Here is a 24,099-nt window from a genome sequence, read left to right as displayed (position 1 = left end):
TCTCTGGGAGCTGAGGAAGTTTATCTGATGATTTGAGCCTTAATTTTCTGAATGGAAACAGTTCCTCAGCAAACGCTGCCTCTTTACGGCTGGGCTGGAGCACCTGGTGGTAACGCCAGGGTGTATAGCTTGAGATAAAACACGAACAAACATCTTCGAAATCCGTCACACAGAAGGTTTTCTATGATTAATTGACTCCAGAGGAGGTGGCATTAAATAACTGATTTCTAGGACCTGATCCTGTAGATCTTATTCAAGCAAAGTTCCCACTGAAGTCAATAGTTATTTTGCCTAGAATGAAAGTGCGATCATGCTCAGGTGTCCTGATTCAGGAAACAACTTAAGCACACGTTGAAGTCTTGTTGAAGTCAATGGGGTATAAGGACACACTTAGCATGAGAAGTATTTAAGCACATGCTATGTCACTTCTTGAATCAGGGACATAACTTGTAGGATCTCAAAGTCTGTCAGGCTATATTTTGTGGTCCTTACACATTCCAAACTCCCGTTGACTTCACTGAAGGTTAATCTGGATTTACACTGGTGGGAGTGAGACTAGAATTTGCTCTATTTTACATTGTAAGCAATGCCTCCACTACTATAAACAGACAATATCCCTGACAGCAGTCTGTGTGTTTTATCCTTTGTCAACTAGAAGTCAGTGGAGTCACTGTAGATTTACACCAATGTAATTGACAGAATTTTGTCTGAGCAACCTGCCAATGCTCATGTTATATACTAATGTGTACATGAAACTGAACAAATTTATAAGAAGGGAATCCCCATACGTGTACTGTAAGGATACTATTTTTAACTATTGTTTATTGTTATTAATACAGGCAAAATGAATAAAGAATTTAAACAGCTATATTAAAATAGAAAAATCAGCCAGTGTAGTTAGGCCTGAACTGTATTTCTAAAATACATTAAAAATCAGAGACAATTTAAAAATAATAATCCCCAAATCATCATAATCTCCTGAAGCCTGAATATAGAGTAAAAAGTAATCATGCAAATTCCAAAGCTGTGCTTATGCATGGCTTATTTGGATAAAGAGGACTACAGCGTATATTCTAGGGATCCCATTAAAAATGTGTCTGTAAAAGGATTTGACTCTTCAGAGATGATCCATGAAAGAGAGAGTGCAAAGCATGTTCAGGGAACAGCCATGTGAAAAAACCCATGCAAATGATTTATGTTCTGTTTCTCCAGTCCCTTGAAGATACAGTGCTCACCAGATTGGCTGCCCTTCGGGCACAAGCATCCTTGGGATTATGTCATGGAGGAAGAGCATGCAGATTTTCCCCCACACCCCCATAATCTCTGAGTCTTCAGGCAAAGAATTCGCTTAATGCCCCAGCTGGAGCTCTGAACGCCACCTTCTTTTCAGGAGTAGAGATATTTTTAATGCACAGAGTCGGAGAATTTTGTGCCTCTGGATTTGGTTGCTTGAGTTGCACGGCGCGGCTGTCACGTGCATACTGCGGATTCCTTCACGGGCCCCGGGGTGGGCAGGGACATGGTCACGTCCACCTTTCTGGAATGTTTTGGGGGAAGCCGGCCACGGCAGGAGAGGCAGCAGCAGCAGAGGTGGCGACAGCAGCAGCAGCAACGTTCCCCTCCGAGACCCAGTCACAGTAGGAGACATTGCCACAAGTGGTGTCACCCCCTGACGAGACCCCTGGAACCAATCAGATGCTACCCAGAAGCTCAGCCCTGCGTGTATCACTGTAGGTATCAAGAGCCATCTTAACTGAGGCTTCCATGCGGTCACATTACAGCTCCCACGAGGTCATTTTATAGCCATGTGGTCTTTAGCCAGGGAAACCGAGGCAGTCTGTCTGTCAAATGGTGATAACACACACCTGCCTCCTGCAGCGTATTGGGGGTTTAAATGATTTCACGTTTGTAACGTCCTTTGGGGAGAGAGCCCCATGTGAGTGCTAAGTATTTGTATGTTCCCATCTGTATCCATCTGATGGAAAGAGCTCGTTTAACACGGGGTGGGGGGGAAGCAGTGCACCCACTAAAAATTCACATGTACTCTTGGCACAAACAAAACCCGCCCCAGCACCCTGCTATTAAACGTTTAGTGAACAGCGGTGAGAGGCCCATTCTCAGCATGCGAACGGTGGGCGGGGGAGAGGGGAGTGGCTCATCAAACTCAATTGGCAAGATTTTTACTCTGTAAGCCCTGAGCACTCTCATGGCATGTGCCTTGGATCTCCAAGGGCTTTGTAAACATCTCACGGTGGCTTGGGAAGCAGCGTCACCTCATTTTATGTACTGACAAACTGAGGCACAGAGAGATTGAGACTTGTCCAAGGTGTCACAGCCAAGCACTGACCGAGGCAGGAATAGAACCCAGGAGTCCTGACTCCCACTCCCCTGCTCCCAGCTGCTTTCCAGAGCTTTGTTTTCTTTCTTCCAACCCTATGATTTCACTGCAAGATTGAGTGGAAAGAGAATATGGGCCGTGAAAGGGAACACCTGGCATAGAGCGCGACTCTCTGATCACCAACGAAGTGACCAGGAAACTGAGGAAAGTTTAAGAACAAGTGCAAATGGATCCATGTTTAACCCTTTCACTGCTAACCACAGGTGCAGCGGCCGTATGGCACTTGCCTTCTGTGGTTTTTAAACACTGGTATTTCATTGGAAGGTCAGAGCTTTGAAGGAAAGTTGCCCAGTATACAGATAAGCCCTGTTAGGTGTGTGTCTGTCTCAGGTATGTGAAGCAGCACTCAGCCGGTTAAAATTCTGCCTGCTTTTAGAATGGTCCTCCATGTGAAAAGCCCCCCTTGAGAACTAAAGAGCATAGCAAATTGATGTGGGCCATTAATTCCTCATATGGCTGTGAACGGATGGAGTTTTTCTGGGATAAATTATTTACCTGAAAACGAATGGGGAAACGGTTTGAGTCTAAATATTACACGTGGGATTAGCTATCCTAGTCCGTTTGATTGGAATACAAGTCACAGCTTCAAGTTTATAGCCTCCAAAACGAGCAGGTACTTTAGGGAAATGTAAATCGTGGGATATTCTGAGATGCCGAAGCTAACCGCTCCTGTCGATATTTATTCAGAGTGCGAGATAATCGCAGTGAAGAATGTGCTCATGCTGTGTTGTAATCCTTCACAAATCTTTAGCCAGGCAATGCACAGGAAAATAAGAGCTTTTTCTTAGAGAAATACTGCTTAAAACCATATTATAGGAGTAGCCGAGAAGCCTGCGCCAGACCCTAGTGTTAGACAATGAGACACTGACAGCTTCAAAAAAAAAATCATATCAATATTAGTTTGAATTTTGAAGCAAATTTGCTATGAGCATTTGTTTTTGTTTCTGTGGATGTCCTGGTGAGTGAGTTTATTAGCATTGAGGTTTGTGGGATCAATGAATTCTGAGCAAGCGTTGCAAGAGTGTAAAAAGGAAGCAAATAAATATCAGGTGCAAGGATTCTCACCTGAAACCTGATTCTAAGAGCTGCGCTCCTCCAGTGAGAGAACAAAACCCTGCCACGTGACCTCTGTGACTAATCAAAATGCCTTGCATTTTGAATGGTGGATCTTTGCAAACCAAATGAGCCACTGGCCCAGAATTATCCATCAGCATTATTTGGCAAAGAATTCTGAATGACAAATTCAAGGATGATATAACCATCTGCTCACGGACAGTTTAGCCAGTGAATTTTTCTGTTCACAAACACTCCATTCTGAATGAGGAGCTGTGTGGTGAGGGAGGCCCGGTTGTGGAAATGAGTGCCCTTCCCAGCTGTGTGGGCTGAGAGAGTGCTTGGAGGTTGCAGGCGATAAATATCCCTCTTTAACCCTCCCATAAGTGAGGACACGTGGAGTTTTCAGCAGTGAAGAGAATGCAAGATGGAATTATACAGAGGAAAAGGGGACCCGCAGTGGTAAAAGCTCTTGGACCACCCACTCTGAATAGAATAAAGAATCTATGCTATCTAGTCACTGCCGGGGGCTTCCACAGTGAACATGGAGTAATGAGTGCCGGGGGCAGCCCAAACTTATGCACAGGGTCCTACAGCTGCAAAAATAGAGAACAGTTATGCAACCAGAGGGGAAGGGGGAACACGACAAATGCAACTGGCCTCGAAAGCTACATGCTTAATAATCAAAACTGAATATAAATAAGCTTTCTCCTTTTGGTGCAGCCTGTTGGCCAGATACATCACCCATTCACACCCCTGTACCTGAGATGAAATTCTGGCCCCGCAGCTTGTATGTGATCTTCGCGCTCCAGCCAATTGGAGCTGGGAAAGCTTTCCACAACGGGGGCTTGTTTTTAAGATCAGGGCTCTGTTTAATGTCAGCTCCACCAAATGAAATAGAAATGATCCGCTCCCATTGATGGGATTGGTTTTATAAGTTGCAACCGACGAATAGCAGAGGGAACTCGGGGAGGGCAACAAAAATAATAAAGGGGGTTTTGTCTAATGGGGAAGTATAAAGTGGGGCTCCTGGGGGTTAGTGTTTTGGACCTGCGCTGCTTCTAATTTACCTACAGCTCCTGTATGAACAATAGACATTTCAGATTCAGAAAGAACAAAGTGATTCAATCTGTCCATGGTAAAGTAGGAGGCAGCTAGTGAATCTGGAAAGCTGCAGCCAACCACAAAACTTCAGAGGGAGCAAGACTTTTCTCCCGTTTGTTGTCAGCAAATGATATGCAGTCAGCTCTCGCAAGCAGTTCTGCTCTGTCTTGGGTCTGCATTTGGTGAGGTGGCTTGGGAGGTCCCATGGCTTTGCTATAGGGTCTTCTTGTCTGGGTATTGACTCCACATTGCTATGATAGATTCTTTCTATTCCCGTAGAGCCGGAGGGGGCCTACTTGGAGATCAGAGACCCTTGTGCTAGGGGCTGTGCGCGCACATCAGGGAACCAGTCTCTGCACCCAATGGCTCAAGCTAGGATCTTTTGAATTTTGGGGCATTCTGTTGTTTAGCCCCAGTTTTCAGAGGTTTATATCTCTTAAAACACTGCTGAAGTGGATGGAGACTTAGACATTTTTTAGGGCTCAACATTAGGGTGGGTTTTGTTGAGCTACTCAGCTAAACAGTGTGACAGCACTACGCTGGGGTGAGCCAGAACACTGTGCAGTAGGGCTGGCAGAAATTTCCCCAGTGATTTGCAAAGCTAGAATAGGGAACATGCTCTGCCCTACAGAACTTAGTTTGAGATTATAGGAACCATGGAAAAGCCTGAACTGGATTGAAGAAGGACAAGGTTTACACAGACAAGACAACAGGGAGACCAGTTTTATTTTCCTCATCTACTGTAGCACCTAGGAGCCCCGGTCATGAACCAGGACCCTATTGGGCTGTGCAGACACAGGACAAAAAGATGGTCCCTGCCCCACAGAGCGTCCAGTAGAGTGGGTTTTACCTCCAGTGGCTGCGTTTCCGCCATATGCTAACGTGTGTGGCTTTGGGTAGTTCCGGGGCCTGGAGTCGGCAGCGGGAGTTGCTGTCCCTGGTCAGGAAATGGAGACTGTCCCTGAAATCCTTTCATTGCCCTCCTGGTCTCCTCGGCCCCTGACTGACCAGCCCACCTACTCTTCCTTTCTTCAACCCGCTCTCTTCTTTTCCTTCTCCCTCCCTTGGGGATACCAACAAGCTCAAGACACAATTGAGAGCTGGATCCCGGAGGTGGTTGGATCTGGGGTTGTGGTCTGGGTCTCTCCCTGCCTTAGGAGCATCCCTCTCCTCCTCTATTTGCCCATTTTTTAATATCCTCCCTCTGGGCCTGCTTCCCTTATGGAATTTCCCATCCCACTCAACAATTCCCACCAACCCATGCACAGGGAAGTGGGGAAGGAAGGGTGGTTTCATATTTAAGACACAAGACTGGGACTTGAGAGATGTGGGTTGTGTGCCCGGCTCTGCTGCAAATGTCCCTGTGAGACCAAGTCCTCCTCTGTGCCCCAGTTCCAATCTGTAACATGGGGATAATAGTCCTGCCTTTCTCCCACCTGTCGTCTGACATGTCAGTTTAGATTGTAAGCTATTTGAGGCAAGGACAGTTGCTCTGTGTGTGTGTGTGTGTGTACATACAGTGCCTTGCGCAATGTGGTCCCCATCTTAGTTGGGAAGTTGCCGCAATAATAATGCGAGAACCTGCTTCCTATCATTCCTTGTCAGGCTAACCATTAGACGGGGCCTCTCAAGCCTTTTCTGACCCCCCCACTCTGTCTTTCATGCAATCCCTGGCCAGTTCCTGGTAACCTGACTTTCCCGGGGATGGCGTTGGGGGTGTGAGGAGAAGCCGTTCTTTCGCTCCGAATGCTGCCATGTGTTCCAGTATTTTGGTTTGCACAATAAGGGTGCCCCATCCAGCACAGCTGATAAAATAAACTGGAAACCCGATGTTTATTGGCAAGTGCAGGAGTCCTCCTCTGAATGGGAATGGAGAATCCTTAGCAGCTGGTTCAGACAGAAACACAGCACGGAGATTCAGCTGACCCAGAATGATGGATTATGATAGATGAGTTTCCTTAATCCTAGTGTTTATCTGCGGTGTTTGCTGAAGACCCAGCTCCAGGCTGATTTGCAAATATCTGCTGGCGTTGTGACCACCTCCACTCTTGCGTTTCTCCGCCAGCTGCTGGATGTGTTCAGGTTCTGCTATTGCAATCACGTTGCTATTCATTTTCATGATTTTTCCTTCACCTCGTCCCCAGGAGTCTGCACAACAGCAAGGACAGGAGGTTTGAGTGCAAGGAGATCTTTGTGGATTCCTGGCCTAAGCCCCAGCATATGGGGTGGAGGTGAGAGGGGTATTGGTTATTATAACAGCTGCTGAACCCCAAGGCTGCGGTAGATTTTTTCCATCCTTCCCAACCCTAATGAGATCCCTTGCACAAAGACAGGGGCCATTTCTCTGTGTTTGTACAGCACAATGGGACCCTGATGCAGTCCTGTGAACTCTCAGTACTACAGCAACACAAACAATAAATAGTCATCAGAGCAGTTCTGACCATTTCAGCCTCATTGTTGGTTGAGCGCAGCAAAGCGTTCAAAGAGGAAGTATTAGCGCAAGAGATTATTAAATATTTCAGAATCTGATGGACCGTTCCTACCCTCTTTCCTGGCAGGGTACGTATTTATTTTATGTGGTCTTGTAACCAAAGTACAAACCCAAATCATGGATATTTTTTCCCCTCTCTACCAAAATTAAAAATGCAGTCCTGTTAAAAGGAACCAACAGGTATTCCACACCAACTGTGATCAGCACAGTAAAAATTGGGTCCAACCGTCTATTCCTAAACCCTTTTCCTCTTCCCCTCAACTTCAGCTCCCACATTGTGACAAATGTTTGTTGTCAATAGACACACCTTGCCTTAGTGAGGTGCTGCCTTGACCTGCCTGATTGGAAATGCTGCCTTGAGACCGCAAAGCTGTGAAGCTAATCTTATAAATCCATCTGCCTGGCTCCTCAGCTGTCAGGTAGTGTCAGGTTCAGCTTTTGTTAACCAGATGCGCATCGAATCCAGGTATGAAGCCAACACCAAAGAGGGACAAAGACTCGCTGTTTGCCCTGGGCCAGGTCATTTAGGCCCAGAACCTCAAAGGTGTTTAGTCTCCTAAATTCCATTGGAATTTGTGTGTCTAACTCCCTTAGGCTCCTTTGAAAATCCCATCCAGTGGAAGTTAGGCGCCTAACTGCCTTTGGAGATGTGCGCCCCGATTCAGCACAGACCTTGCACACGTGCTTAATGTTTAAGCCCCCATTGACTCCCGTGGGACCTGAGCACATGAGTAAAGTTAAGTTAATCGTGTTCGAGTGCTTTGCTGGATTGGGCTTTGCGGAATGAAGCTGCTCATGCTGTCCATTGTAGAGAGCTGAGAGAGCCTTGGATGCAAAGTGCTCCGTACTGTTATCCAGAGCAGACCTTAGGAGACAGAGTTGGGGGAAGAGCACCTGCAGAATGCGGAGAGGGAATGGGCACGTCGGATGGGTCTTTGATTGAGGGGCAAGAAACATCTGGGCGTGGAGAGGAATGTCAGGAAACGGGAAGCGAGCCCCAGCAGTTAAAGCTTCACGCATGGCTTTGTTCTCTTGTAAACGGATTAAGGCGCTTCTGTGTTCTTCAGCTCTCAGGTTCACTTCTCATCTCTTGTCTTACCAAGTCGCCAGAATCGGGGAGCTCTGATGGTGACTCCGATTGCCTGGCGAGTACTTTAAATCTCCCCTCAACAGAATAGGCTTCTTTCAGCAGTGAAGCCTTTGTGTTCTTCTGTTTTGTTTTGTTTTACCCTGCCCTCCGGGCCAGTAATGAAAACATTCCTTCCTGGACCTGAACAGGCTTGGGTAGGAGTCTGCCTTCTGCATTTGCACAAGGGAAGCAATAAAAGGTTCCTGCTTAGGAAGATGCACATGTTTTGGGTGATTTAAGATGGGATTTTTTTCAAAAGCCCCTAGGGGGAAATTAGCCACGCAAATTCCCATTGACTCTCAATGGGATTTGAGTATTTCTTGGGCCATGTCTACACACGTAAGTGCTGCAGCGGCGCAGTTGTACCAATGCAGCTGGGCCACTGCAGTGCATCTGGTGAAGACATGCTGTGCTGACAGGAGAGAGCTCTCCCATTGGCATAATAAAAACCCCTCCGTGAACCAGCCGTGTCAACGGGAGAAGCTCTCCTGCCGCCACAGTGCTGTGCACGGGAGTGCTGATGTTGGTATAACTTGGGTCACCAGCCTCAGTGATGCAACATAACTTTGCAGTTCTCTAGGCCCTCCCATCTGAAGGTCTCCAAGACTTTATGGACAATAATTAAGCTGCAAAACCCTCCTAGCAGGCGCTAAGTGGTTTATCATTCCCCAGTTCACAGATGGGGCAAACTGAAGCACAGAGAGATGAAGCAACGTTGATGCTGGGAACAGAACCCAGGCCACTAGGTTTTCCAGGCATCTGCTCTAGCCACTAGACTGCACTGTATCTGGATTTAAAACTATTCACTCATTCCCCAGGAAGGAGGCTGGTCATTAGCCCAAGCCAAGGACATTCTCTGTGGTTTTAATGGACAGTTTGGTAGCTGTATGAAACTGACTAATTTGATGGCCAGAACACCGTTTTCTCAGCTTTAGAATCAGGAAAGTTTTCTTCTTCTCCTTCTGTTTTGTCACGGATGACAGCCCCAGTGAAAGAAAAAAATGGCTCTTAAAGCTTGACTGAGATGCTGGGTTTGAACATTCAGGGAGTTTGTAGAACAGATGACTTGACTTTGGCTGACAAAGGTCAAAGTTGGCCGATTCCCCGTGAGAAGAAATAACACAGTTTAGTCTTTACTTCCTCAGTGACCATTCGAGAGACTGGTGTGTCTGTTTCTAGGCCACCTGCTTGATCGTTAGACTAGCTTTGCCTGAGCACTCCTATGGTCCAGGCTGGGAGGGGCAAAATTTGACTTCCCTTTATTTTCCCGTCTGTCTGTGTTGAGTCTGGGATATACAGGCTTAGTTGCTTGGTCCCTGAGTTTGGTTTGAAATCCAGAACTAGAAGGATATTTTCGGGGGGATTCCCACTGGATTTTTTTTATCTGATCATCTGTGGCACAATATACACACAAATTATTAGTTTCCAGCCTATTTAAGGGCTGGTCTACATGACGGGGGGGTGGGGGGGGAGGATCGATCTAAGTTACGCAACTTCAGCTATGTGAATAACGTATTCCAATTGTTTTTTTTATAATTATATGGTAAAAATGAACAAGTGAGCAATTTCTCAGTAACTGTGGCTGTGACACTTTTGTGGTTTTATGTCTGATTTTATAAGCAAGTAGTTTTTAAGTGAGGAGACCAATCAGACTCCTGAAAGGAGTACGGCAGTCTGGAAAGGTTGAGAGCCACTGCTCTGGATTCCAGTAGTGCCTAGAGGTCCCAACCAAGACCAGGGTCCCACTGTGCTGGGAGCTGTACAAGTCCCTGCTCTGAAGAACTTGCAGTGTAAATAGACAAGACAACGTACCATTGTCCAGTGATGCAGATGGAGAGTTGAAGCACTGAGAGATTAAATGCCAATAGTCCCAAGGTCACATGGAGAATCTGAGGCAGTGCCTGGAACTAAACACTGATCTCCCACCCGAGGTGTTAAACACAGGACCATCCTCGGCGGTCTCAACATAGTTCTGAGAGGACACGAGTCCAGTCTCAAAACCCATTATTAGAACTAGTTCACAATCCTAGTAGAGCATCAGGGCTCGGATGGACCAGGGCATCTGAACGATCCCCTCGTGCACCATAGGCTAGCTAGGAGGGATGCTGCTAGGTGTGATTCCCTGCAACCCAAGATTGAGTCACATTGGCCAGGAGTGGGGAACTCACCATGCTGCTTTCAGGTTGCACCCGCTCTGGCAATATAAAGACGACTTGGGTCTTCAGGGACTGCCAACATAGCCCCTTTCTCCACTGCTAAATTCACGTAAACTGGGCCAAGGTAGTGACGGAATGGGATTTGGAAATTATGCACCAGAAGGATCGGCCCGGTTACTATCACAGCACTTTGATTATCTAGCTTTACAGTCGGGAGGGCTTGAAATACAGAGAATAATAGTGCTTTGTAATTCTCGAGTACCTTTTGTCTGGAGATCTCAAAGTGCTATACAATTAATTCCCCTGGGAAGGAGGGAGGGAAGTAATCAGATGCCCATTTCCCAGATGAGTAAACCGAGGCAGCAAGGTTAAGGGTGGCAGATCTGGGACTAGAAACCAGCTCTCTCAACCCCTGGTCCTGTGACTATCTGCTAGTCCATGCTGCTTCTTGTAATTTTTCAAATAATCTTACTTCAAAACTTATGCAAAGTCTTAGGCTGTGAAAGTTTCTTCCTGGATATAATAATTGCCCCCTGGTTTGTATATTCCTGGCACCATCATTCTTTCGGTATGAAGCTTTTCCATTGTATAATCTGCTTGTACCTGGGAAGGCATTCCAAGGGTTAGAAAGCATGCTTTAAAAAGTCAGTCCTGCTTTGAAGTCTAGTTTGTTGATTTCTTGACCGGGTGCCTTATCAGAAACAGCCTTTCCGGCGTCTAGGACAAGAACTTTCTTGGCAAATTGTATCACTCTTAGGTCAAGGGTCTTTTAGTGACAGGTGACTGAGTGGAGAACAGAGAGAGGAAGTTTGTTTTGTAGAGGGATATCCTGAGTGCCTCTGTAGCCAGAGGTGAGCCACCGGTGCATTCAGGTAAATGGGGTACGCTTTCGGAGGGAAGATGTACAGGGAAGTCCTTGCACTCTGATTGCATACTCAGAGCTGTGTTAGCAGAAGAAAATGTGCCAATATATTTTATGCATATGGAAAGGCCAAGACAATGAGGCTGCGACGTAGTTGTGCTGCCCAGGTTGTGGGGAACCTGACTGGGTGTGGGGGGGTGGAACCTGACTGGGCGTGGGGGAACGTACGGATTTGTGTCTGAGAGAGAAGTTGGTAGCACTGTGCAGACCGGGGCAGTGCACATTTTCCCCTGCTGCTTAAGCGCCAAACCCCCGGCACCCCTGTGCTATGTGCTGCTCTGCCAACGAACCTCAGTCCTGACTTGCAGCACTTGCTGCTCTTTCAGCGCTGGGCTCCCCACAGAGCTCTGCTGATGCACCTCAGTCCTGACCTGCCCTAACCCCTGTACGACTCTCCCTGTGAACGCTAAACCTGGTCTGTGAATGAGCCAGAGGGGGGTAGATGGGGGAAGGATTTGTCAGCTGTTGACTAAAATCCAAACACTGAGTGGTTCTGTTTTCAAGATGGGCCCTTTTCCCAGAGTGTTGGGAATTGGTTGTTTAGTGTCAGTCTCATGCTCCCATCCCTGGCGCCTTCATGCCACTGCAGTCGTTTGTCACCCTCTCTCCGCCTCAGGCCTGATTTCCTGCTGTTCTCTCCGCAGTCCCTAGGCTCAATGGGCACCCCAAGCTGGACAGGCACCGCGAGCACCCGCCCGGCTACGACAGCTCTTCCACCATGATGAGCAGCGAGCTGGAGTCCAGCAGCTTCATTGACTCTGATGATGACGATAACACAAGCAGGTAGGGAGCCGGTGTGGGGAATTGATGCTGAGCAATTAGGATAGATTTACTGTGTTGCTTTTAATTGTGTAGGACCGGACTGTGACCCTAGCTATGCACCGGGCTAAGGGAGCGTAAGGCATCCCTTACACACACTGTCCTCATCACCATTTGCAGCTTGGAGTGGGGGGTGGGGGAGGAAAAGCAGCCTCTGTGGGGCAGCTTCTGCAGAGGTGGGCAGCGGGCAGAGTTCGGGAGCAGATGGAGCCTCCATATCACCTACCCACATGTGCTGCCAGCCAGTGCAGCTGAGCGGGTACAGAGGAGAAACCTGGTCTGCAGTAGGTGTAGGACTGATGCAAATCACATCCCCTGCCTGGAGCAAGGAGAGGGACCCAGGGGCCAGACTGACTGAGTCACAATCTGGTTCCCAGTTTTCTCCTGGAGAAGCCTGCCAACAAGCTGCCCCATACTCTGGGTTCATGGCAAAGCCCCTGTTGAACACTGTGAATTTACCAGGCTCTTTACCTGGAGTAAGACTCCCTCCCTACCCCCTGTGGGTTTGCAGTGGAAGACAAAGACCAGTCACGGGACAGCCATTCGAGTGAGGGAGGGTGGGGAGGCCCAGGGCAGGAAGGTTTTCTGGATTACATGGGTTGTTGGGCAATTAAAGGAGGAGACGGGAGAGTTTGCAAGTCAAGAGGCCAACAAGAAGTATTATCGTGTCCTTTAAAACCCCAGCATTTGCCTCTCCCCCAGTGCTGTGGCACCTTCTTATCATAGGGCAAAACTACAGTGGACGTTGAGTCTGAAATGGCGCCTGCTCTATATTGACTGCTCAGTCGATTGGTAGACAGGACCAGCTGCTTAATTGGGAGTCACTTAATCAGGGAGTCTGCTTCGCTGCAATTCCCTGGGAACCCATTTGAGACCAATTGGGACATTAATCCCATTTAGTGGGGATGCATGGCTGGGAGTATCTGTCAGGAGGAGAATTCCCTTCTCTGCACAGCTTCCTAAGATGGTCTGATCTGCCAAAGCCTAAATACTCCACTGTCTGAATACACTGCGGCCCTTCTTGAAACCAAATGGAGGACCTCTGGGGATGCATCCATGGGGGATTTATTTGCTCTTTACTTTGATCTGAGCACTGGCCTACTGATTACTCCTTACCGTTCATCTCTGGATACTAGAGATGGGACCCAGTTGAGAAGTTTGGACCGAGAGCCAAATTGCCCTGTAGCTGAAGGTGAGTGTTCCAATTAAGGAACAACTCTAATTCCTGGACATCCCATGCCTGTAACAGCTATCCTGCTCTGTGTCCTCAGAGCAAGGACGGCTACAGTTTGAAATCCAAACATTGTGCAGACCTCAAGTACCAGATGGTTTTTTTTGGCTTGTTATTAGTTGCAAAACACTCCATAGCAATGATGTGAATATTGTAATGTAATATCTTCCAAGTAAGTAGACATTAATTAATGCTGAATTACATATTCCATGATCCCGATGAGCAGTAGAGGAATTCATCCCAAATAACGCTATTACAAAGAAGGCCTGTTTTGCCAAATATCTATACAGCATTTTAATTAATCTTTCCCGGAGCCAGGGCACTGGGAGTAGTTGGGAAATACTGCTGGATGTTTTCAAAATGATCTTCCATCTCAAAGCACTCTCGCTTTGTCTCTGGTTATGTTTGCCTTTCCTTAAAGGGTTTGTAGGATGACAAGGCGTTCGTATTCTAATTCTGTATATTTTTTATGATTTTACCACTCCATTGCTGCACGATTTAAAACAAAACTCACCATTGCTTTTGCAAGACCAGCTTCTTGTTCCCTCTCCTGGTTTCCCAGTGCAAGTAGCTATAAATGCTGCATCTAGAGCTGTGCTGACGTCCTCTGGAGATGCTGAGCTGAAAAAGCCCATTCCAGGTCTCTGGTACTCCAAGGAGGCCTCTCGTAAAACCACGAAAGACACAACTTGATATTCCTGTTGTTTCTAAGGTGAAAAGCAAACAAAAGAGGAGCCCAACTCAGCAAGGTATTTAAACACATGCCTCATTTTAAGCACATGAATAGCCCATTGAATTCAGAGGAATTATTTGCAGGCTTGCAGCTAGTCAGATGCTTAAGTGCCTTGCTGAACTGAGGCCTCAGTTATTTTTAATTTGCTAAAATCCCCCCTAATTGCAGCTCCATTTGACACATGTAAAGGGCGAGGTTTTTCGGATGGGTAATGCAGAATGCCCATTTGTCCATGCACATGCATGCTCGTTTGGGCTACCGGGTCACCTGTTGACAGTCTGGCCGATTTTGCTTTGACCTGAAAAATATGTGCTTGCAAGACACAGTCTGGGTGAAAAACGCCCAGCCAAAACTGATAATTTCACATGCAAATGGAAATTCCTTGTGCAAATATGAGCTGTGGGCATGGATCGCCAACATGCGGAAATGCAGGGACCAATCCTCAAGTATTTTACGCACACGAGTAAGCCCATCAGCCTTCCCTGTGCCTAAATGATTTGCAGAATCCAGCCCTTTGCCTGTAACCTTCATCCATTCTAAGCTTTCCTAAAACCTTTAGGGTTCCCAAGAGAGCCTTGCAGCTCATTTTGTTTCTTGTAAATAAATGAATTATTTCCATGGCAGCAAGATATGCAGTGGGGCAGGATTAGCACAGTCAGGGTGGCTACTGAAGCACAGCGTGCTCGACCCAGCTAAATCCTGTCCTATATTTTAATAAAGAAAACTCTCTGCACCTGACCCAAGACGAGAGAGAAATTCTTAGAAGCTGCTGCCAAGGGCCCTTTCCTTTCTAGGCGAGGGCAGAAGTTCTTGGCATACAAAGCAGCTGCCAGACTAGCGCCTCAGGAAGAGCAGCGTAATGGAATGCGCCAAGGTATGTTGTTCTATAACAAAGACGATGTTCACAAGCCGATGAGAGATTCCGCTGGTGGGGGGAGAATTTTCTTCACTGGCAAACACGGCCTGATAGAAAACCAAACGCGCTCCAGAGCTGCTGGGGATGGGGGCCCGGGGAAAGGGCGAAAGGGGGTAAGTTTGTTTAATGGCGTTGATAAACTCTCGTATTGGAGGCCGAGTTGAGAGTAGGGAGTGAGCAGGTGAGGGGGACAACACGGAGAGAAGAATCCAAATGTAAAGGATTTTATGGTGGTAACAACGAGGAAGAGGTGAACTTTCTGTGGTACTTCTGTGTGAGTATTTGATTGATTTTAACTTGGAGCGGTGCAGCAGAGTTGGTTAATTTCCAATCCAGTGAGAGCTGTGATGCGTTTTAGTGAGGGGGGGCTTTGTTTCAGTGAGTGGATGTCTCAAGGCAGTACAGTTCCCCAATTCGACACCATCTTTTAGGTTTGTTTTCTTAACCAGAATCCTGTTACACCAAGATTCATGTATCATCTGTGCCTTATATGGTAGGAGACTTTTTCTTTTTTTTAATAGTGCTGGCATATCTTTGTCTCAGGTTCTCTACAGACAGTAGCAATTTCACTCTCTTTTATGGTTCAGGGAGTTTCAGACTTTGATCTTCTGATTCATTTTGGTGTTTTTCTTCTGGGATGTGGGAAAAAGATACGAAAAACTGTTTGTTTTCTTTAAAAAATGCCTTTAAAGCAATGTGATATAATGGGGTATAGTACACAAGTCATTAAGCAGCGTAAAATTAGTGGCGTTTGCAGGTAATGGGTGATATATTGAGTACAGAGCTGCTGGAGAGTCATCCATTCAATAAAGAGGTACTGTTCTAAAGTCTGTCTTCCTTCCCCCTAAGACCGTAAATAGTTGGAAAACAAAAGGCTATTAGGAAGCTAGGTTTTTGACAGCAGCCTATAATTATTATTAATAAGAACTCTTAGCTCTAATGTGGTCAAAATCGTGCGTGGCGAGAATTCCAACTGCACTGACTTCAGATGTGCCGAAGTCTATTGCATGAAAGAACCAAATGAAAGAACGTTTTCTGAAGCGCTTTTCGCAAACTATGTCTATCGTTACCATTTCTCCCCCCCCCCCCCGTCCTCTTTGGAGAAAGCAGATTGCATTGATTATCCTCATTTTATAACCTCTGGGTAGAGTTTTAATAGCTTTTCGGTTCTGAGGAGTGCAAAAGGAGTTTTGGCCAGTGGTTGCAGCAGGAGACTGAGAGTCAGGACTCCTGGGTTCTATTCCTGGCGTGGCACTGACACCTGGTGACCTGGGGCAAGTCACGCTCTTTGTCCAATTGTAAAATGGCAGTAGTCATTCCTACCCGCCTCCCAGGGATGCTGTAAGGATTAAGTAATTAATTCTTGTAAAGCACTTGTGAAATACTGGACGTGAAAAGTGCTACAGAAATGCAAATTAGTATGACTGGCTATGTAATTGTAATATATATTTTCTTTATTGATGAAACATGGAGTAAGCAGCAGTTCTGTTGAGGACACAGGTATGAAAAAGTTGGCGAGAAGAACTTAAGAGATGGCTAAAATGTTATGGCAACGTGCAAGAGGAAATAAGTTTGATTCCTTTGATTTTTTCCCTAATTACTTTTTTTTAAAGAAATTGCAGAGACTGTGGAGCCTGATATTTACAAACATGCTTTTACATCATCTAGGAGTCTTGCCAAGACCGACTGCTTTCCTTGTACTTGCACCCAAGGTTATTAAGACAGCTTAAAACCTTGCCCAGCTTCCCACAAGAAGGGATCAAGAATTAATTGAATTAAATGCGTACACGTTTGTAGCATTCTTCAGGATAAATTTCTCTTCTTTCATTTCTTTCGCATACATTTTGCAAGTACCATTTCAACACCCTTCATCTGTGATGGAAGGATGCCAGAAAGCAAGCCCAGGGAAGTGTGTCTTAAGGCTGAAGATGTGGTCCTGAATTTTGAAAGACAAAGAGTGAAAGAGCCAATTTGGATCGCATTAAAACTGCCCCAAATCATGGACTGTATTTTAGAACCAAATATGAACTGAGATCTTTTGTGGGTCTGATGCCACCCCAACTCCTGGTTTCTGATGCAGAGTAAAACCAGAAATATTGCAGACCAAAAGAACATGACTCCTCTTAGTCTGATACCAGCTGGAAACAAAAGTGCCAGAAATCCTTCAAGAAAGTCTGTTCTGTGGGATATCCAGTTCCGTTTTTACAGATCGACAGTGTCCAGCATTTGGAGAGGTGCATATCCTAATGGAACCCAGATTCCCACATGAGGCCCACGTCTCCCTATGCAGACTAGTATCATTTGATCCAGGATTGCTGAGGTACATGGGGAGGGTAAAGGTGTGTATCCTTTTGAAGATGCTGAGTGTGCAGTTGACGGTGGAATCAGCCTGCAGGTGATGCTAAAATGTTCTGACTGCCGTCACCCGCACACATATGCAAGTATCTTTCTTCAGTTTGCCTATTTTCTGTCTAATCCCTCTATCTAGGCTCATCCCTATAGTCGCTCTGTCATATAGTGTACGTTCTCTGGGACACGGACTGTCTTCTTTGTTTGTCTAGAGAGTGCCTAAATCAGTGGGGCCCTGGGCTCTACCATAATGCAAGTAAATAATAACAGAGTGCCTAGCTCCTGTGGCATAGAGAGTAGGACACATGGGTGGTGGTATTGGCCAGATCAGATACCACCTCCGCAGCACTTTCGAGCCAATTGGATGCTTTGAGTGAATGTCTGGAATTTCCTGAGGGTTACAGAACCATCTTTCTGAATCATTAAGCAGATTGTCTCCCTTTCCCTTCAGTTTGTAAGAATCGGTTTCTTACGCTTTTAATAACCACACTCTGCTCTGACATGGTCTCCGTTGAGAAGGTATAATTTACCCTATGCCTTCAGAATTCCTTCGATATAATTATGAAAGGTAAGCAAGTCAGAAGGGGTAAGGTACATTATTCTTTAAGAAATCAGTAATAAAGGATGTATAAGATGGTGGTTGGTGGAAGAACCTCTAAGAAGATCTGACAGTTTGGGTGGAATAATGACCCAGAGTTTGGATGCTAGTTCTCAGACCTCTTTGAATCTGTAGAACCTCTAAGTCTCATGGGAAACAGGCTTTCTCTCCAGATTTCTGCTATTTCTTCCTTCTGTTCTGTTCACTTTCTTGTAGTATTTTTGCACTTCTACTTCTGTAACACTAGCAACATGTCTGATGTGACTGCCATCTAGTGGCTGGGTCACTAGAAAATAACAGCCTGCTACTAGCCACCAGCTAAGCTTTAATGGTAGAAGTCTAGCTTGTGACCTGGAAGACCCAAGTGCAAACCATGCTAATGACTCCTTACACTTCCAGCCCTGGCCAGAGCCCAGAATTGCAGAAGGAGCAGAGAAAATAGGAGGAAAAGTTAAGCCAACTACAAATTGGTGAGAATATTTTAGCCAAACTCTCTTGACCATCCCTTGCATCAGACCAGTGTCTAAAATGCATCCATCTTGCTGGTATTTTAGCAATGGACCATTACAAGTTACAATCAGGACATCTTTAATTGGTTTCAGAGCAATTAGGAACGTAGCTAATTTTACCCTTGTATATATCAAAGCTATCTTTGAAACACTGAGTCCCTGACTTGATGGGGGATTAAAACGTCACTTCTAAGTGCTCACAAAGTCAGAGAGCAGCTGCATTTTCCAGCCAGATTTACTGCAGACAAATATTTTTAGTCCAGCCTGCCAGAGAGAATCCAATTGAACCCCTGGTATAATTGCTCTTTGTGTTTCTAAGCAGCACCGTGTTGATGTGCCTCAGAGCAGGAGGGGAGGAATTGGCACAACCTGTCAGCATGGGCAGCTCGGGAGGTTTGTTTACTGGAAGTGCCTGGTGATAACGAGAATATTGACAGGGAGAGAGTGGGCTGGAAGATGCTTCTATGTCAGAAATGTTGGAAGCAACACTAGGTCCCTGCCAAGGCTACTTGAGGCAAAACTGGGCTAGGGGGCCTTGAAGGTGTCTGATGTTTCTGCCCACTGGTCCTGCAATTTCCTGTCCAGACAAAACCTTTGTCTGCGAGGCGAAGGAAGAGCTCTCTGCTCCTGGGAGGAGTCCCTCCCTAATCTGACATCTCAGGCGTGGCATGGCATGTGCGTTTTGTCAACATCTCTAACCTAGAGCCCGCCGTTTACAATGGGAAACAGCAGCCAGTGGCTTGCTTGGCGTGGCACTGTGAAACCAAACAAATGATATGGTGAGCTGCCTGGGACGTGTCCTGCGATCTGTGTGTCCGTTGCAAACCAGAATCCCCCTCCTTAGGAGTTGTCTAGAGCGGCGTTTCTCAACGACCGGCCCGTGGACCGGCGCCAGTCCCTGAGATCTCCCTGACACGGTCCAGGGAGGCAGCAAGCCAGTCCCTGGTTAAAAAAGGTTGAGAAACACTGGTCTAGAGCAGCACCTTCTAAACTACTGCATGCTTCGGTTGATCGTTACAGATGCTGAGAATCAACTACATGATGCAAAGCTGCCGGGAATTATTTAAAGCTGTTATAATCAGAAAAAGATGACAGTATAAAAATTGCCGTGTGTTTCATTCTTTCTCTCTCATGGCCCAACCCAGCTGCATGAAAGTCAACAGAAAGATTAATGTGTGCTTCACCATGAGTCATGCTGGACTTCACCCCTTCCCCAGGGCTCACAGCATGGAATGAAATCTTGGCACAGGGTTAGTTTGCCTACTGAAGCACTGAAGTCCTACTCTTATCAGCGTAAGAAAGGCACTTGCCTCTCACTCGGCAGCCTTCCCAGGAATCTTGCTGTTTGACTTGCGTCCAAGCAGGAAAGTTTCCCCAGAATCTCTCTTCAAGTAGCAGGCAGGTTCATTGGACTCAAGCAAACTCACTTCACTGGACTTCAAGCCCACCTGATTGTTGTGGGTTGGAGAATTCAGCTCAGTCTTGAACACACTTAGGTTCATGCTCTACTAAGGAGAGATTCTGGGAGGAAAGAGGAGAAGAGTGAAAATCCAATCGGGGAAAAATATTGGTGGCAAAATGGACATTATGTGAAATTGAGCCCTGTGCAGAGCAGCCAACAAGATCTAGGCACCCCGGAAGCCATACCGTACCATATGTGGAGTGCTTAGGTAGGATTTAAGTGGTGTGTGGGCTTTGCCAGTAATGGAGGCACTTGAAATCACTAGTTGCTTTTGAAAATGTAGGCTGTTGCCACTCCAAATGGAACTGCCCTGCTGGTTGGGGGGAAGCATGTGCTTGATGTTGACAAGCTTTGAATTAGTTTTGTGAACTCAGAGGATAAATCGAGAGATTCACAAACCTTCCAGCTCCATGAGGTTCCCGTCCCCAATAGTCACTCGCAGAGTATACACGAGTTGGATACTCCCGGCGTGTGGGGATTCTCATGACAACAGGCCCCTTCATGAGATTTCCAGGGTTTGTCCTCTCTTGTGGTTTCCAGCATTTTGAATGTGGCCAGAATCTTGTAGATCAGAGCCAGGTAGACATGGGAAAAACAGGTCCAGGGTCCCTGTTGCTCGGGTATGTGAAGCAGGGACTTGCGTCTGCCCATTTGCTCTTGAAGCGGCTATGTTGTGCTGGTTAAAGATATAGCATCATCTTTGTCTCTCTTAACCATTTGTAGAGTAACAAATAGAGAGGAAGGATGTTCTTGTGGTTACCCACCAGACTGGGATTTGTGAGATCCGGGTTCTGTCCTTGACTCTGCCACAGATTGCTTGTGTGACCTTGGACAAGTCACTTCATGTCTTCGGGTCTCAGTTCCTCATCTGTAAAATGGGGATGATACAACTTCCCTACCTCACCGAGCAGTTCTGAAGAAAAATGCATGAATGGATGTGACACTCGGCGATTACAGTGCCTTCGAAAATCATAGAAACAAAAATAAATAAATCGCTCCGTGGCAACGTAACTTTCTCCATCCCACGGACTGAGGAGCCATCGGAACAAGCATAACTATTTGAGAAAGTTATTCTCTTAGCTATGAGGCCCCCATTAAGTTCCTAGTCACATGGGATTCCAGTTGCATGGAGGAATAGCGGCATGCTGACAAGGATCTTTCTTTCTCCCTCCAGGGCTCTCAGAATGTAGCATCACGTGATTCTCCAGGGTTCTCTGTACTGGAGCCTTTCAGAGCAGAGATTAAAATAATTGCTTGGCCTACAGCTGTCTTTATTGTGTGCATTTTTCTTCATTGGCTAATGGGGTCAGGACCACCACAAAGTACTAGGCAATGCTGGGTATCCGTGACCTTGGGTGGTTAAATCAGAAGGATTTGTGTTTCCAAGTTGGGGGCTGAATTCCCTCTTGCTCCCGGAGAGGAGGAAGATAGTAAATTATTCTCATTAATCCATGTTGTAATTTAGCCTGTAACCTCCTTGTCACAGTTAATCTACTGCCCTGTGCATGCTGCTAGGCAAAGACCAAGATCGAACACACTGGGGTGAGCGGCAGTTCAAGGAGGGAGGGAGGAGCATCGTGAACCAATTGCTGGGGCCTACATTTCTTGCTCCCTCCTGGATCTTCAGGCATCGGCCGTTTGTGGCAGAGTAGAGAGTTGAAAATGGCCTCACTTTTATGCAGCTGAATTGTGCTTTGAATTCTCCCCAGGCTGAGTAGCTCCACAGAGCAAAGTACTTCGTCCCGGCTCATACGGAAGCATAAACGCAGGAGGAGAAAACAAAGGATGCGCCAGATTGACAGGGTAAGGTTGGGGTGGGTCGTGTTTCTGATGAGCGCAATGTGTGGTAGAAGGAGGTTATGGGACTGGCCAACAACCTACTGAAGCTAGTGGAAAGATTCCTGTCCACTCCTATAGGCTTTGAAACAGGTCCTCAACCTAGGAATCTTGAAGTATTATCACAGCTTGTTGTTTTTCTTCAGACCTCTGCCTTTGATGCTGAGTGACCCTGCTTCTTGCCCCATCTTCTCTCTGCCACGTGCTCCCATGGGACCGCCTCAGTCAGGACACGGTCTTCAGTAAGAGGAAGGGCCAATGGCAAGGTTACTATAGTATTGGGTATTTGGCCTGCATCATCCTCTCCTATTGACCTGAATGGGAGCAGAGGATGCTCAGCTCTTAGGAAAAACTCAGCAACTTGCAAGGATTGTGTCTCACTCCATTCTGGGACACTGCTGCAATAGCTGCACCGGAGTGACTCTGAGGATGTATTATAATTTAATCAGGCACTTGTTTGCTTCTCATAAAAAATATATATATATACCCGGGGGCTTTAAAGAAACAGAATATGTTAAGCTCTTATTGCTAGAACTGGGCTAACAGAAGAGCTATTCTCAAACATGTTTGTTGAACCTTGATAGTGTTTCGATTTAGCCATGTGTGTCCCGTTTTCTGTTTGCCTTTCTGCAAACTTTTATGGGGTCATGTTTTATTTGCACGGATGGTTGGGAAGGAGCTTTGATCCATGGGAATACCAGGACTCGCATGCAAATGCACATCTATGCGACAAGAGTACTTTCTTTAGGTCATCTGATCCGAAACTGTACCACATGACTTCGCATGCACCGTTCAAATAGAGAATCCCTGCTATTGAGTATTGCTATGAGCCCCTTTCAAACAACCATTGGGTGAAATACATTTGTTGAAGAATTATGAATAAGGAATCAATTTCAATAAATCATGATGGGTTCCTAGGTGGTTCCAATACAGAAGAAAGGTCCAAATCTGATCCGTTGGTTGCTCCCAATGAATTGCTCCCAGTTAGTTATTTTCATTGCTAGATTTTGAACCATTTGAAAGCTGGGATTCTGATGAAGCCTCTCTTTTATTTTTCCAGTCATCCTCATTCAGCAGTATTACGGATTCAACCATGTCCCTGAATATCATCACTGTCACGCTCAATATGGGTAAGCTGATGTTGTAGCATCGTTGTTTATTTTTATTCTTAATTCTGTTTGTCGAGTGCTGTAAATGTTCATTGTTTACTATTAAGGTCAAGACTTAGCATGATACAATAGCTGAGCTACTTAAATTAGGGCCTGATCCAAAGTTCTTTAGAAGTCAATGAAAAGATTCCTGTTGACTTAAAGGGGCATAAATTTTGAGAGCTGTCCAGACTGCCAAATGAAGCAGGTGGGTCTCAGTCCAGTTCAGAGTGGATGTGTGTCCATATAACATAATCCACACCATAACTGTCTCAGATTTTTGATCTTCATGGCAGATACAGCAGGATAAGCCATGACTGTGGTCATTGGAGATGGAATTCTCCTCTCACTCCTAGAAGTGGGGTAAGAAGGAAGGTAGCTTGGTGATGGGGGCTTATGTTGCTGCCACCCATGTTGTCCACATTGTTTGGATAAATAGACACTTTCAGACTTGTCAGTCCAACCCCTTTCACCAGCCCTGAATTCCTGCTGCCCCAGTGATGTATGGAAAAACAAACACGACCTGATGCTATTAAGTGTGTTATTTCTAGACGCAGACAGGTCTTTTCGGTACAGTTCCTCTTGCTTATTTTCTTTAAAATGTGCAAATTTTCAACAAGTCATATGGAAAACATAATCCAAGATCAACAACCTCTCCCTGCTTGGATGAATATGCCAGGTACATATGCCCAGCTCAGCTTAGCCTCTTGGTCTGAATGTCTACAATGCTTCTGTTGATAATGTGGTGGTGGTGAGAAATTTGGAAGACACCTGTCTCTCTTAAGGCCATAGAGTAATGCTCTGCCAGCTTTCAGTGGCCTTCCATCACCTCACTTGCTTTTTCTTCCCCCCTCTGCCTATCTAGAAAAGTATAATTTCCTGGGGATCAGCATCGTAGGACAGAGCAACGACCGAGGAGATGGTGGCATTTACATTGGCTCTATCATGAAAGGAGGAGCCGTGGCAGCAGACGGCCGAATTGAACCAGGAGACATGCTTCTACAGGTTGGTCCCTGCCCCCAAAATTATGCCGCTTGCTGAGATATTACTGGCTTCAGCTCGGCCTTTCCACCAGCTTCCCTCGTTCCAGAACCCGTGAGTGAAATTCACCCTTGTGCAAAGAAGTTTTAGCTTGCACAAGGTCTACCTACTACATAAGTCTCTAAATCGTTGCCGTTTAACTTGAGCTCCCCCTGCTGGATGGCTGACCAACTCTACAGCAATGAAAAATCTCTTCAGTTTCTC

General features: G+C 46.2%; 1 protein-coding gene across 5 annotated transcripts in view; it reads left to right on the top strand.

Annotated features, from left to right (window-relative positions):
• Positions 1-24,099, top strand: part of DVL1 (dishevelled segment polarity protein 1) — a 168,514-nt gene that overhangs the window by 127,588 nt on the left and 16,827 nt on the right. For all 5 annotated transcript variants that reach the window (XM_039508676.1, XM_039508677.1, XM_039508680.1 and 2 more), the window contains exons 5-8: positions 11,898-12,036; positions 21,580-21,673; positions 22,767-22,836; positions 23,720-23,859. In XM_039508676.1, the coding sequence (XP_039364610.1) occupies positions 11,898-12,036; positions 21,580-21,673; positions 22,767-22,836; positions 23,720-23,859 (443 nt within the window). The remainder of the gene's footprint in view (positions 1-11,897; positions 12,037-21,579; positions 21,674-22,766; positions 22,837-23,719; positions 23,860-24,099) is intronic.

Source organism: Mauremys reevesii, linkage group 21 (genome assembly GCF_016161935.1).
Source record: "Mauremys reevesii isolate NIE-2019 linkage group 21, ASM1616193v1, whole genome shotgun sequence".
NCBI lineage: Eukaryota > Metazoa > Chordata > Testudines > Geoemydidae > Mauremys > Mauremys reevesii.
This window is presented reverse-complemented; position numbering and strand designations above follow the sequence as displayed.